The sequence below is a fragment of the Canis lupus genome, chromosome 4 (assembly GCF_011100685.1).
Source record: "Canis lupus familiaris isolate Mischka breed German Shepherd chromosome 4, alternate assembly UU_Cfam_GSD_1.0, whole genome shotgun sequence".
NCBI lineage: Eukaryota > Metazoa > Chordata > Mammalia > Carnivora > Canidae > Canis > Canis lupus.
In genome coordinates this window covers 53,380,574-53,393,404 of record NC_049225.1, presented here as the reverse complement: position 1 = coordinate 53,393,404, position 12,831 = coordinate 53,380,574, and the positions used below count along the sequence as shown (strand labels likewise).

Genomic DNA, 12,831 nt, shown 5'->3' with positions numbered 1-12,831 from the left:
TCACTTGGTAATAACCCTTTCAGAAACAAATCATTACATGGTATGGATCCCTTAATGAGGCAATTTTTTACTTTCATGGGCTCTGAAACAAAATCCTGGTAAGACAGCAAATTGTATGTTGAGGTGCCATAATACAGGAGATGAGGCTGGCTCCCTTCTGTCTTCAGAGATGTAATATAGGAAGGATGCGGCATAGTACAGATAATGCTTTAAGATAAATCTTAATTTTATTAGAAAAGAATTAAAAAAGAATTTTTAATCATAAAAGTTTAGAAACAAAGTATTTTTTTCCTCCAAGAATCATATGTATTTGAAAATGTGATGCTATACCTCTCAGTTTAATGAAAAAATTCACTTAAGATTACGGGTTTTAAGTATTAGTGAAGATATTATTCTCTATGCTGCCACCAGAGCCTGGCTTGATTGCTCTGAAGTAACAACACTTGAAAGCTCCTATTCTTTGAAACTAATTTAAACACACTGAATTGTTGAAAGATTAAAAACCACAGTCAGCTAATTACACTCTCTCTCATCTCTTATTCAGCAAATGAATCACTTTTCATTACCACTTAGCTGAAGTACATGAATTTCTGCCTAATTAGAAATGTTGTAGATGGAACATTAGCAAGAATGGAGCAGGTCAGGATATCTTTGCTGCTTCATTTTTAATTCCTAACAGTAGAGTCTGAGACGAAAGAATAGAGAAGTCATTAAATAATTTTAAATTATTTATAAAAATTACTTTGCCCAAATTATAATTATTTTTCCCCCAAATGGTCTCAAATGTCTAACAAAATGAAAGAAAAAGCAGTTCAACATTGATTTTAATGAACATTTTAATGTTATGTATAACAGAACATTATGAATACAATGGAAACAAAGTTTTATCAATTTAATAAAAAAAATTTCAACACAAAGGGGGGAGGTAATAATTTGATACCTATATTATAGTATTTATTTTTAAAAATATTCCCAGCTTGAGGGTGAAACAATTAATTTTGCATTCCAAACTCTAGAATCATGATTTTCATGTGAGCTTAATGCAGAATTACAGCAGGAAAAATGAAAACATTTTAATTAATTTCCTTTATTTGCCATTAAATCAATAAAATCTTTGACTGCTACAGGTCTCCTTTAATAATATATATTTAACTCCTCTCTATTGGAACCATATTGCTAACGCCATATTATATACACTCAAAACCAAAACAAAACAAATACTGTATAAAATCTAAAAGCCAACATTGTTGAGTTCTAACATTTATATTTAACTTAAGGTTTTAACGAATTTTTACTTTTCAATTTTTTGAAAAGACACCAAAAAAATAAAAATAAATATTTTCCTCTTTTAACTGTTCCTGACTGATAAATGGTGACTACAGGGATAAACAGAAGGAAGCCTTGCCAAGCTAACCATTGCAAATTGTAAATAATGACTGCTAAAAACAAAAATACTGGAGGGTTTTTTTTTTCTTTCTTTTAAAGGAAACCATAGAGCAGTCCTGAAAAAAAAAATATTTTTCCTAGCTCTGCAAAGGATAATTATAGCAGAAGATATGGGAAAAATCCCATAGCTATCACCAATCGCTTGAAGAGGTTCCATTACAATAAAAATTTGGATAGTATAATAGTAATAGCAGTGTTGCTGGAACATTAGCAAAAGTATATACATTCCAGTTACCTTTGATTTAGCCATAATCACATATGTATGCCTTTTTTGGACAAAAATATATATTTTTATAAAAAACTGATCATCCAACTTTAATGATTTCATTTATGGACTCGAGAGTGGTAGTAAAAGGAACAGACCCAATTATGACAAGGCGATTCAGGGACAGAAAAATCAAGTTCCTCAGGAAAAGAAAAGTATAAAATTAGAGATTCAAACACATTTATTCAGCCCTATTTCAGTCTTCCCACAAATCATGATGTTAAAATGGGCTCTTCAATTTATAAAGGCTTTCAAGGTCTCATTACCCCACTTGTGGCCTGTTCTCACTGGGAAAAATGATTTTGACTGCCTCATCTGAAGTGCCCTTGCCTGGCCATCGGAAATACTAGATATTTCACTTTTATAAAACAGCCTTTTTGGTTCTTTATGTAGGTTTATTTTAATTAATTGATAAAAGAAAGGGGAGTTCATTAGCATTTTCCATCCCAACATCACCTATCTTTACCGCTAAAAATCCTTCATTCAATCTGCTCCTTTACAATCTCTCATTTGCTAAAGTTGGCAAAATTTGCAAAGGCATCTTGCTTGGGTTGTACAGTTCCAGAAGCCATGGCTAAGTTGGGCATGCCCATTCCCATTGTGCCTGTGAGGCCCATCCCAGCAGTTGACATCCCTATGTTCATGTTCATGCCCATCATGCTCTGGTTCATCATTGGAGTATTTCCAAGAGGGGCCATTCCCATGGAGCCAGTCATCACACTGGGCATGCTCATAGGCATGGGGCTCCCCATCAAAGGGTTAGTTTGGGGCCGGACAGGAATTATGTTTGATGGAGAACTGAGGTTCACAGCTCCAAAACTTTGGGTCATCACATTCATAGGCTGTTGCATATCTACCAGAAGAAAAGAGACAAAAGAACTTCATGTAAGATTCATCGAGCAGAAGAATACAATCTTCCTGACTATTAACACTTGCAAGCCCTAATAAAATTCCTTTATAGTGATTTTAGAAGATAAGTCAGTTAACTTGCACTATTTGCTCTAGAAAAATACTCTGGGGCTGTTAACTTTGGTTTCCCAAAGATGCAGAAACAGTTAAAAGTGGGCTGGGGGAAAACACGAAGCACTTTAAAATCATTCCAACAAAATTTATTGTTGAATCCAACCTAAGAAGTTGTCAGGAACTATTGTGTATCAAAAGCCTTGAACAACTTTATACCCTTTGACTCGCTCTATTTTTATAACATTACATTAAGGAAAAAATCATAAGTATAAAGATTTATATAAAATACTGGAGTTATTTATAATAGCAAAAACCTGGAAACAACGAAAATAACCAACAATAAAGAGGTTGTACACTGATACAATGGATAACTATAAATGCCTAAAAATCATTTTTCCCTAAGAATATTAAATATAGTAAATATGGTAATTTAATGCAGAATGACAACTACAAGAAACAAAATATAAACAGAGTGATTTCAAGTATTAAAAATATGGTTAGAGGGGATCCCTGGGTGGCGCAGCGGTTTGGCGCCTGCCTTTGGCCCAGGGCGCGATCCTGGAGACCCGGGATCGAATCCCACATCAGGCTCCCGGTGCATGGAGCCTGCTTCTCCCTCTGCCTATGTCTCTGCCCCTCCCTCTCTCTCTCTCTCTCTCTGTGACTATCATAAATAAATAAAAATTAAAAAAAAATTAAAAAAAATAAAATAAAATAAAAATATGGTTAGAAAAGACAGAAAGAAATATGAATTAATGGTGATTATCCTTGGATTATGGAGTTAAGATGATCTTTCTTTCCTGGTCATATTTACCTATATATAAACATTTTCTACAACAAATATATATATTTTTAAAGATTTTATTTTATTTATTCATGAGAGAGACAGAGTGAGAGAGGCAGAGACACAGGCAGAGGGAGAAGCAGGCTCCATGCAGGGAGCCCAATGTGGGACTCGATCCCAGGTCTCCAGGATCAGGCCCTGGGCTGCAGGCGGCGCTACACCGCTGTGCCACGGGGGCTGCCCATACAACAAATATTTTTAATTATGGGAAAAAAATCATAAGCAATCACATAGTTGCCCTCTTTAGTACAGTCTGTCATGTATTCTTATTTCAAGGCTTAAACTAGTCCTGGCATCAGGGTAAAGATGACAAAAATACAAAGAAGCAGGATGTCTTGGGGTAACTTACTCTGCTGTTGAATCATGGTATTGAGCGATGGCTGTTGGGGCTTGGAAGGCTGCATACCAGGTAATAAGTTGTCTAGGCTGATGTTTACACTGGGGTCAGACCAAGTAGACGGCAGGGTTTTGCTGACTGGCTTCTGGACCATATCTGTATTCTGATTATAGAGAGGATTAGGCTTCTGCAGCACTGTGCTAACATTTTGCAAAGGCTGGAAAATAGAAAAATGCTCTAAAAATTAAGCATTTGATCTACAAAGGTTATCAAATGGCAATTTAACCACAATAATTCCAGATACACACTAGACTTAGTAACAAACTCCTGAAATCAAAAAGAACCAAAAATGTTCTAGGCTAAGTTATTTAAACTGAAGCTGAATCACTACCTTCCCCAAAAGGTTCCTCTGATCCCAAATCATATTTGGGGTTAAAAAACCAATATATTTACATGAACAATTACCCCCCCATCACCCAAAGCCTAGAAGCCACCATCCCAGGGCAACTAACAACTTCAGGTTAGTATAGCTTTAAGGAAATATACAAGTGGGACTTATTATTACAAAATGGAATCAAGGTATGATTTCTCATGTTATAAAAAGCAAAACTATCAAAGCCACAAATTATATTGCACAAATCCTGACATTTCCTGCTCCATGTAGACTTCTATTGCCTAAAATGAGAAATATTAGTGGAACTTGATATATGTGGAGCAATTCAGGAGAAAGGAGAAATTCAGGAGAAAGAAGCAGGGATGCCTCATAGTTACTAAGGATAACCATGAAAAGGACAGAAAAGGGGAAAGGAATAGAAATCGGAAAAATAACTTAAAATGTACCACTGTAAAGAATTACAACATACTGCAATTACGACTGCAAATACATAGACTGACTTTATGTTTAGACCATATGAAAGAAACTCAAAAGAATAAATTGGCTTGGGCTTGTTTGGTGGGGCACAGCTCCATTTAATGGTACTTGTGTGCCTTTCATGCCCTTTTTCTTAATGTTAGGTCCAACTTCTATTATACGGAACAGTCACTTTTCTGCTTCTTTCTTCTCTTCCTCCATCCTAACACCCAAAAGAGGAGAATCTACACATTAAAATGAGTAATTAGCATCATAAAAAATATTCTAAATTGCTTGAATCAAAAACAGCAAGTCCCTGGTACAACTCAGACACATATATTCTAAGCCTGTGCTATCTGAATTCAAAATTAGTATTAGGTAATTTAGATTTCACTGTAAAAAAGGTGAATTTAAAAATTCCCATTTAGCTGTTTTCCTTTATGAAAATGAGAGTTGAAAGAACAGCCTATATAAAAATTACATAACATAGAGCAGCCCCAAATTGGGAAGAAAAGCATTTGTCATTTTAGAGAATGATTTTCTATATTGTTAATGATTGCTTGCAACCAGTAAGTGACACTTCTTTAAGGATCAGAGATTTTACTAAATAAATATAGGCCACGGAAGCAGTATCTCTATTCCTTCTTAAAGACAGGTTTTAAAAAAACTGCTAAGTACCAAATTATTTATGAATTCAATAAATTCTTAGCAAGTGCCGCCTCTGTCCAAAGCATCATGCTTGGCTTTGCATGGACTACAAGATGGGTGAGAAGTCCTTGCTCTCAAGACCCAAATGACTACACCATGGGAAAGAGTTTAAGTAAGGTAAATGCAAGGTGCAAAAATAATCTACATATGGCTTATTTTTCTGTCTCATGCTAATCTACCATTACGTTAGTTACAGAATCGCAAAGATTTGGCATTGGAGTTTCCAAGGGAGGCAGACAACTTACCTGCGATCTTGACATGGGCAATCCGAGGCCTACAGTATTAGTGCTCATCATAGAGAAATTCATACTCTGGGAAGATGTCATGGTTGCTTGGGATGAACCCATAAGATCAAATAGGTCTGAAGAATTTGAGGCAGCTGGAGGTGGGCCTAAAGCCGGTTGTGAGCCACTGACAAGTTCTACAGCTGGCTGTGAGGCACTGCCAAAGAGCTCACCACTGGAGGCAACAGGGCCTGAAGGGGCTTGGTTGAAGGCACTCCAGTCACCAAAATCTCCGTTCCCACTTGTTGCTGTAACTAAGAAAGACCAGTAAGGTTAAGAAACTTTCTGAAATGTGCAAAACAAATCCAACAATCTACGAACTGAAACAAATTAGAGCTGATCTATGTCCATCCAGATTAACATCTGCAGGTACCATCTCCATCTGGACATTATTTTTTCTCATGAATATTCCACAAATGTTAACAAAGTGGCAAAGGAAAAAAATCTACATGTAAAGTAAAATCCACTTCTTAGCAAGTCTGAAGTGATATACAGAAATTACAATCGAAACTTTCCTTCACATTTCTTCTCCCTAACTCTGGGAAACGAACTAGGGGTGGTGGAAGGGGAGGAGGGCAGGGGGTGGGGGTGAATGGGTGACGGGCACTAAGGGGGGGCACTTGACGGGATGAGCACTGGGTGTTATTCTGTATGTTGGCAAATTGAACACCAATAAAAAATACATTTATTATTAAAAAAAAAAAAACTTTCCTTCAACCTAAGATTGTGGATCCATCAAATATGCTGCCAGCTAAACAAATATGAGTTAGCCTAAGACCCTGAAAAGCAAGAAAGCTTAACAGGTTAAACTTTTTGTTGGGAGATCGAGAATCCTCACGCAAGGAGACACTCCATAAAATCAGAGAATACAACTCATTTCACCCATTCATTATTTGGAAAGGGTCAAAGAGAAATCAAACTACGATTTATATGGTCTCATGTAAATAAAATTCCAAATTCATGAGATTAAATTTATAAAGAAATAAAAAAGCATGGAGAAAAAACTCTGTAAAATTAAGAATAGGATTAGTAAATTTCTGTAAAAAGTTCTCACCCTTTTGGCCATGCGTTCATTGACTGCACAAGGGCTGTAGCTAGTCATGGTATAACCTTAGTACGGTGCTTGCTTCAAATGGGACTGTTCAATTTATTTATTTAAACAAAAAGTGGAATATATTTTTAAGAGACGAATTCAATGCTAATATTAAAAAAAGGGGAGGAGGAACTCATCACTACATTAAAAGATAATTATAACAAGTTTAAGATTTAATGCATTCAATAAACTAAAAAGTTGATTATAGGTTAATTAATGGACTATATAGTGTTTAAGAGCATGGATTTTGTACCTTGCTAGCTGAATGATCCTGGGAAAGCTATATATATAGCCCTCTCTGTGTGTCTCACTTTTAAAAAAAATCTAAGTTGTGAAGATTAATATAGAATAAGTGCCATTTAGGGTTTATTATTGTTACTATGGATTAATTGTGGAAACAATTCCTCTCCTGTGAGGACCAATGGCGTCAAAATCTCTTTAGGTATGCCACAAAAAAGTGTAAGTTTCTAAAATTCTGCACATATACTATTTAGAACATAATAAATATAAAGGCAATTGATACCGAAGAAAAAATTTTTTAACTAGGCTATGCATGACATGACTGTAAGTAAATAAACCTTTCTTTAAGAAGGGGACAAATAGATAAATAGGAATTAATGGAAGTTGAAAAAGCAAAGGTGAAGAAGGAGCTACACATAAACTGTCATCTGAAAGAGAATAGTATATATTTCCAAGTTAATTAACACCATCTCTCTGTACTCCCAAGTTCACTTACAACTTGGAAATATATTTTGTCTAGCCTAAAAAGAAACCAACCACTCCAATACTGTGTCTCATTATGCTAAATATCTAAAGAGAACAGTAACATTAAATCTGTAAAATTATATTTCTCTGTTACCATATTAAAATGTGAGCCCCTTCAAAAGAAAATAATTTAGAAATAACTTAGAAAACCTATGCTCTCCCAACAATTTAATACAAGAACTGGGCTAATATTTATTACCTCAGGGTTTAACTAAAACAGGTCTTTGATCTTTACAAAAAAGACTGAATTAAGAGTTTCAGTATTAGTTCTATATATTAAACAATTTAAACTAATTTAAGAAAGACTTGCTGGATAAAGATAAACTTTATGCTGATCTCCTATATGCCTTGATCTATAAAAGAGAGTAAGAATGGAAACTGGGGCAAAATGTGTTGCCCCATCTGAAAACTTTATCTGAGATGATTAATCATAGAAGGAAGAGATTTCTAGTGGGGCATATATTGTTCAGAAATGATTAATCATTGTTGCAACAGTTTCAGCCCCTTGCGTAATGGTGATCAGGTTATATTAATCACACGCATACAGATGAAGAGATGTATCACTTAGCAACATTATAATATTCAAATTATTTGCATAGTAGGCAACTTTATATACATAAAACTTTGAGAATCACACAAGCGGTCTATAAAATTAGGGCAATGTTTATCTTCCACTTGATTTACCTAAAGTAAGGTATTAACCCTTAGAAGACATAACTATACTTTTTTTTTTTTAAAGATTTTATTTATTTATTCATAGAGATGCAGAGAGAGAGAGAGAGAGAGAGGCAGAGACACAGGCAGAAGGAGAAGCAGGCTCCATGCAGAGAGCCTGACGTGGGACTTGATCCTGGGTCTCCAGGATCACGCCCTGGGCTGCAGGCAGCGCTAAAACGCTGCGCCACCGGGGCTGCCCCCATAACTACACTTTTAAAATGAAGTTCATTACTCCACAATTCTGGTTTCTGGGAATTTACACAAGTAGGCTATCAAAATAACCCCAGATGATTAAAGCCTACGTATCTTTGTTTCTAAATCCTCACAAAACTAAATCAGACATTACTAAATAGAAATTTTAATTCAATGAATCTATAGGCAGCAACTCTGCTTGAAATGAGTAAGACTAATTCAGCTTAAATTACTTTTTTCCCTCATGTTTAAAATTTATAACTAAATTTTCATGTTATTTCTCAAACTTCAGAGTGACAAGACTTTATACAAAAATAAATTGATTATAGCCAACCTTTACAACTTAACAACACTTAATAATGAACTTAGTTTCTACTTTACACACCTTTATAGACATTAGTGCTTCTAACCTTATAAAGAACATTGTCAGATGGTATTTCTGATTTTACAAAGTGGGAGGCCCAGCAGCTTTCCCAAAGTTAAACAGCTACCAAACTATATGGCAGAGGCAGTAAGGTAAAAATATTCATAAAGAAAGGGGAAAAAAGACAAGAGCCTCACCTCAATCCTTGATGTTTAAATATATGTTTCAAGTCTCCAATATCAAAACTTGGTATCTGTATATATGGCAAAGTGATCACTACAATAAATCAAGGGCATTTAAAATTTCTAATCTAACATGGAGGAAAGTTTTGCCTGAGGTTCAGCTGCTCACTCTTTAAGGATGTGTCAAAATGAAGTTGTTTTTACAGAAATGCTCGTAATATATCTAAATTACAAAGAATGGTTTTATGAAGATAGTTTGCCTAATCCTTGTATCCTTGGGATTGCATCACATAAGCTGAACATAGACTGAAATATTCTTCTTGCTAAACTGAGATTATTTATGCTTAATGACACTCTCCATCGTGCTGTCTCACCCCCTGCCCCCCCCCCCCAAAAAGCTAAACAAGAGTTGTTTATGAATAAGGCCAATTTTATTTAGGTGTGCCTGCTTGAGTAGTCTGCAACTAAATTAATTCATTTGACACATTTAAGACAATGACCCAATAACATACCTTTGTGAGTAATTTCTTTAGGATTTAGGAATTATAAATACTAGAAGGAGTAAGACACCAAAAAGAAGCTGATTTGGTGGAGAAGGGAATTGTTTGGTCTTGATAACCTTTTCATTGTCCCTAGACTTCTGGCCACTCAAATTGTATCATACCTTGGGAAGGGAAATTGCCTGATGCAGCAGCTGAGCCAAAGTCAGCAAATCCTCCAAATAAATCAGTTGATCCTCCTAGAATTTAGCATGAAGAAAAGTTAAACTGTTAAAACCATAGAATAACCAATAGCAATTTCAGAAAGCCAGTTTAGCACCACACTTTAAAACTACCTAATATTAGAGGCTCCAGACCCATCGTAGAAGCTAGTTTGTTGATCTAAGTTTTCCTGCCCCCATGTTCCTTTTAAGCTACCACCTCTTACATTCTTCAGTTCTTTATCTTATAAGTAATTAACACTACATTGTGGTTAAAGTTATCCCTCACTTACATTGCCCAAACACAGTGTGGACCTGTGGTTTATCTATCAATTATGTTCTGTATAAGAATCTTTGGTGGATGCTAAAACCTGGGTAATATGTTGCTAGGGAATAAGACACTCACATAATCGCTAAACATCACCCCACAGATTACTTAGTAAATACGAAGAAATGAAGCTACTTTTACAATGGAGAAACTGAATAGATATCAACTTAAACAACTTATCAAATTTAATAACACTGATAATCAGAGAAAATAGCATTTATGGGCCTTTTTATGCTGAAGGACTGAAAAGGAGGTCATCACCGTGTTAAGAATTCCAAATATTTAACCTGAATGTAATCATGAGGAATGAATCAGACCAATTACAAATTGAGGGACATTTTGCAAAACAACTCTCAAGACTCCTCAGAAGATGTCAACATCATAAAAGACAAAGAAGACTGCGACTGCTACAGATTAGAGGAGCCTAAAGAAAAACAACAAGTAAATGAAATGCATGATCCTTGACTGGATTCCGGATTTTTAAAAAGTGCTATCCTGAAATGACATAATTGAGACATCAGGGAAATCTGAAAATGGCCCGTATATTTGACAATACTGTTTAAAATTTAAATTTCCCAAGTATGACAATTATATTGTGATTATAAAGGAGAACTGTCCCTGTTTTAAGAAGATATATACTGAAGTATTTGGGGGGCAAAATGTCCTGTTTTTTTCCAATTTTCTCTCAAATGGTATACAATAAACAAATGGTATACAGTAAAACAAACAAAAATGATCCAGAGAGAGATGAAGAAAATGTGGCAAATTTAATAAAAAGGGAAAAATATTTGAGGTTGATTTGCATAAAAATCAGTTTTAATAGCTATACAGGAAGAAAAATGAATGCAATGATTTTGGTGAACTATTCGTTTTCTATTGTCTACTCCATGAACAGGCAAATACTTGCATTTTTAATACATGAAAAAATAACAGCTTTTTACTACTTCTAGACTGTCATTTTTAAAGAGGTGAGATCCAAAGGCTGCAAATCAATTTCTGTGCGCACAACAGCACATTCTCCTACAAATTTTTATTTGTAAACACTATGTGGATAATAATATTTACTCTTACCTATAATTTGAACAATATTACACTAAATATTAATATTCCATTTCTGTCCAATTTGGTTATCAATGAAACAGCAATAGCCAAAGGATCTAATAAAACTTTATTATTTATTCCTTATTTTTCTTTGTCCTTAAAGATTTCACCTCGTAAGAGTCACAACCTTAGAAGTTTAGAGCAGCAGTTCAATTATGGTGCTTTTAGTGTTATGCGAACATTATATAGGTTACATCACAGCTGCTTAGCCTGCAGTGCTTAGAAACTAGCCAGGTGGGACTGGAACATCTGGGCTGCACTCAAATACCACCAGGGACGGCTTCCAACATCTGGTGCCATTTCTGAATTGTCTTATCGCTGCAAGACACTCTGCCCCATCTGCTACACTCAACTGGGTTAATTAAACTAGAACCATCTTCCCCTCCTAATAAATGGCCAGCAGTAATAAAAGGAACAAATCAGTTTCTGATACATGTATACCTGGTATTTCTATTTAATGCACATTTACTGTAATCAACTATCAGCAAGCATAACAAATTTCTCATTTCTTTACCTCACTTCAGATGCACATATTCACATATGTCCTTACTCACCATGCACTAACTCCCACCAAGGCCAAGGTTCTCCACACTCCTACCAAAACTAGAGCTCATCTCACTACTTTCGCTTTATCCAAAGGATAATATCACAGTGATTTGTTTTTTTCTTTTTCTCTTTATACATAATCCTGATAAAATGTGGTGAGGGACATAAAAGATCAATGACCTATATTTTTAAACTATATAAACAAACACATATATTAATAAAACACTAGCAGGGAAATGAACATTGTGAACGGTGCTTTATATTCATAAGTTTGTCTTCTGTATTGTTCCTTCATGTTAAAAATATTGATCAAAGTATACTGCTAGGTAACAGAATGACAGTTAATCATTTACTAAAACATTAAGGGATTTGAAAATTGGGGATTATTTTAATTTGCTTCATCCAGCAGTGAATAAACATCAATATGCAATTTATTATGCTAAACAAGCAAATATTACACCTCTCCATTCACACTGTAGGGAGTTTCATTTCAACATAACCAATTTAAAAATACTGCAAGTAAAGAATAAAAGCACACATAAGTATTTTACAAATAGAAGCCACCTTTTCTGAAAAGGACTTAAATTTTCTCTCATCCTTTGAAGTGCCACAGATTATGCTTCTATTTGGGTTTTGCAGTTTTTAACTCTGAAAACTATCTTAACAATTTAAACTCTCTATTTTTCTCTTTTAGGAAAAGTTGCTCTCTCCTAGGAGGGACTATCATTACCTGTATGTATGATGTTATTCATACCAATGCCTTAAGTCCAACAGAAATTTTCAATACTGAAGCATTTTACCAGATAACCTCTATCTAATGGAATTTAAATAAAAGAGTGTACCAAAAATTGCTGCATGTGGAAGACTGCTAAATTTCACAAGAGCTATCCTTCAAGATTCCCACATGAGAGCTGTCATTATAAATGAACCATTTCCATCTGCCTTTTCAGGAATAGCAAGGAGGTTATTTACAATCACCAGCTGGGAACATGTATTTTCCAAAGCAATACTGCAAACAGGAAAAATACAGCTGAACTAGACAGTGCTTAAACTTCAAATGAAAATTTTCTTCAACAAAGAATTTAATCTAGATTACATTATAAAAAGCTGCTGCAAGAATTTTAGTAAATATAAAAGAAATGACAA

The 12,831-nt window shown here is 34.8% G+C and overlaps 1 protein-coding gene across 3 annotated transcripts in view; it reads right to left on the bottom strand.

Annotated features, from left to right (window-relative positions):
* Window positions 1–818: 818 nt before the first annotated feature.
* CLINT1 (clathrin interactor 1) overlaps window positions 819–12,831 on the bottom strand; it is a 58,919-nt gene continuing 46,906 nt past the window's right edge. For 2 of the 3 annotated variants that reach the window (XM_038534898.1, XM_038534900.1), the window contains exons 9-12: window positions 9,675–9,749; window positions 5,659–5,951; window positions 3,868–4,072; window positions 819–2,564 (exon numbers count right to left, since the gene is read on the bottom strand). In XM_038534898.1, the coding sequence (XP_038390826.1) occupies window positions 2,218–2,564; window positions 3,868–4,072; window positions 5,659–5,951; window positions 9,675–9,749 (920 nt within the window). In that variant the 3' untranslated portion in view covers window positions 819–2,217. The remainder of the gene's footprint in view (window positions 2,565–3,867; window positions 4,073–5,658; window positions 5,952–9,674; window positions 9,750–12,831) is intronic. The other variant, XM_038534899.1, reaches the window with a different exon arrangement.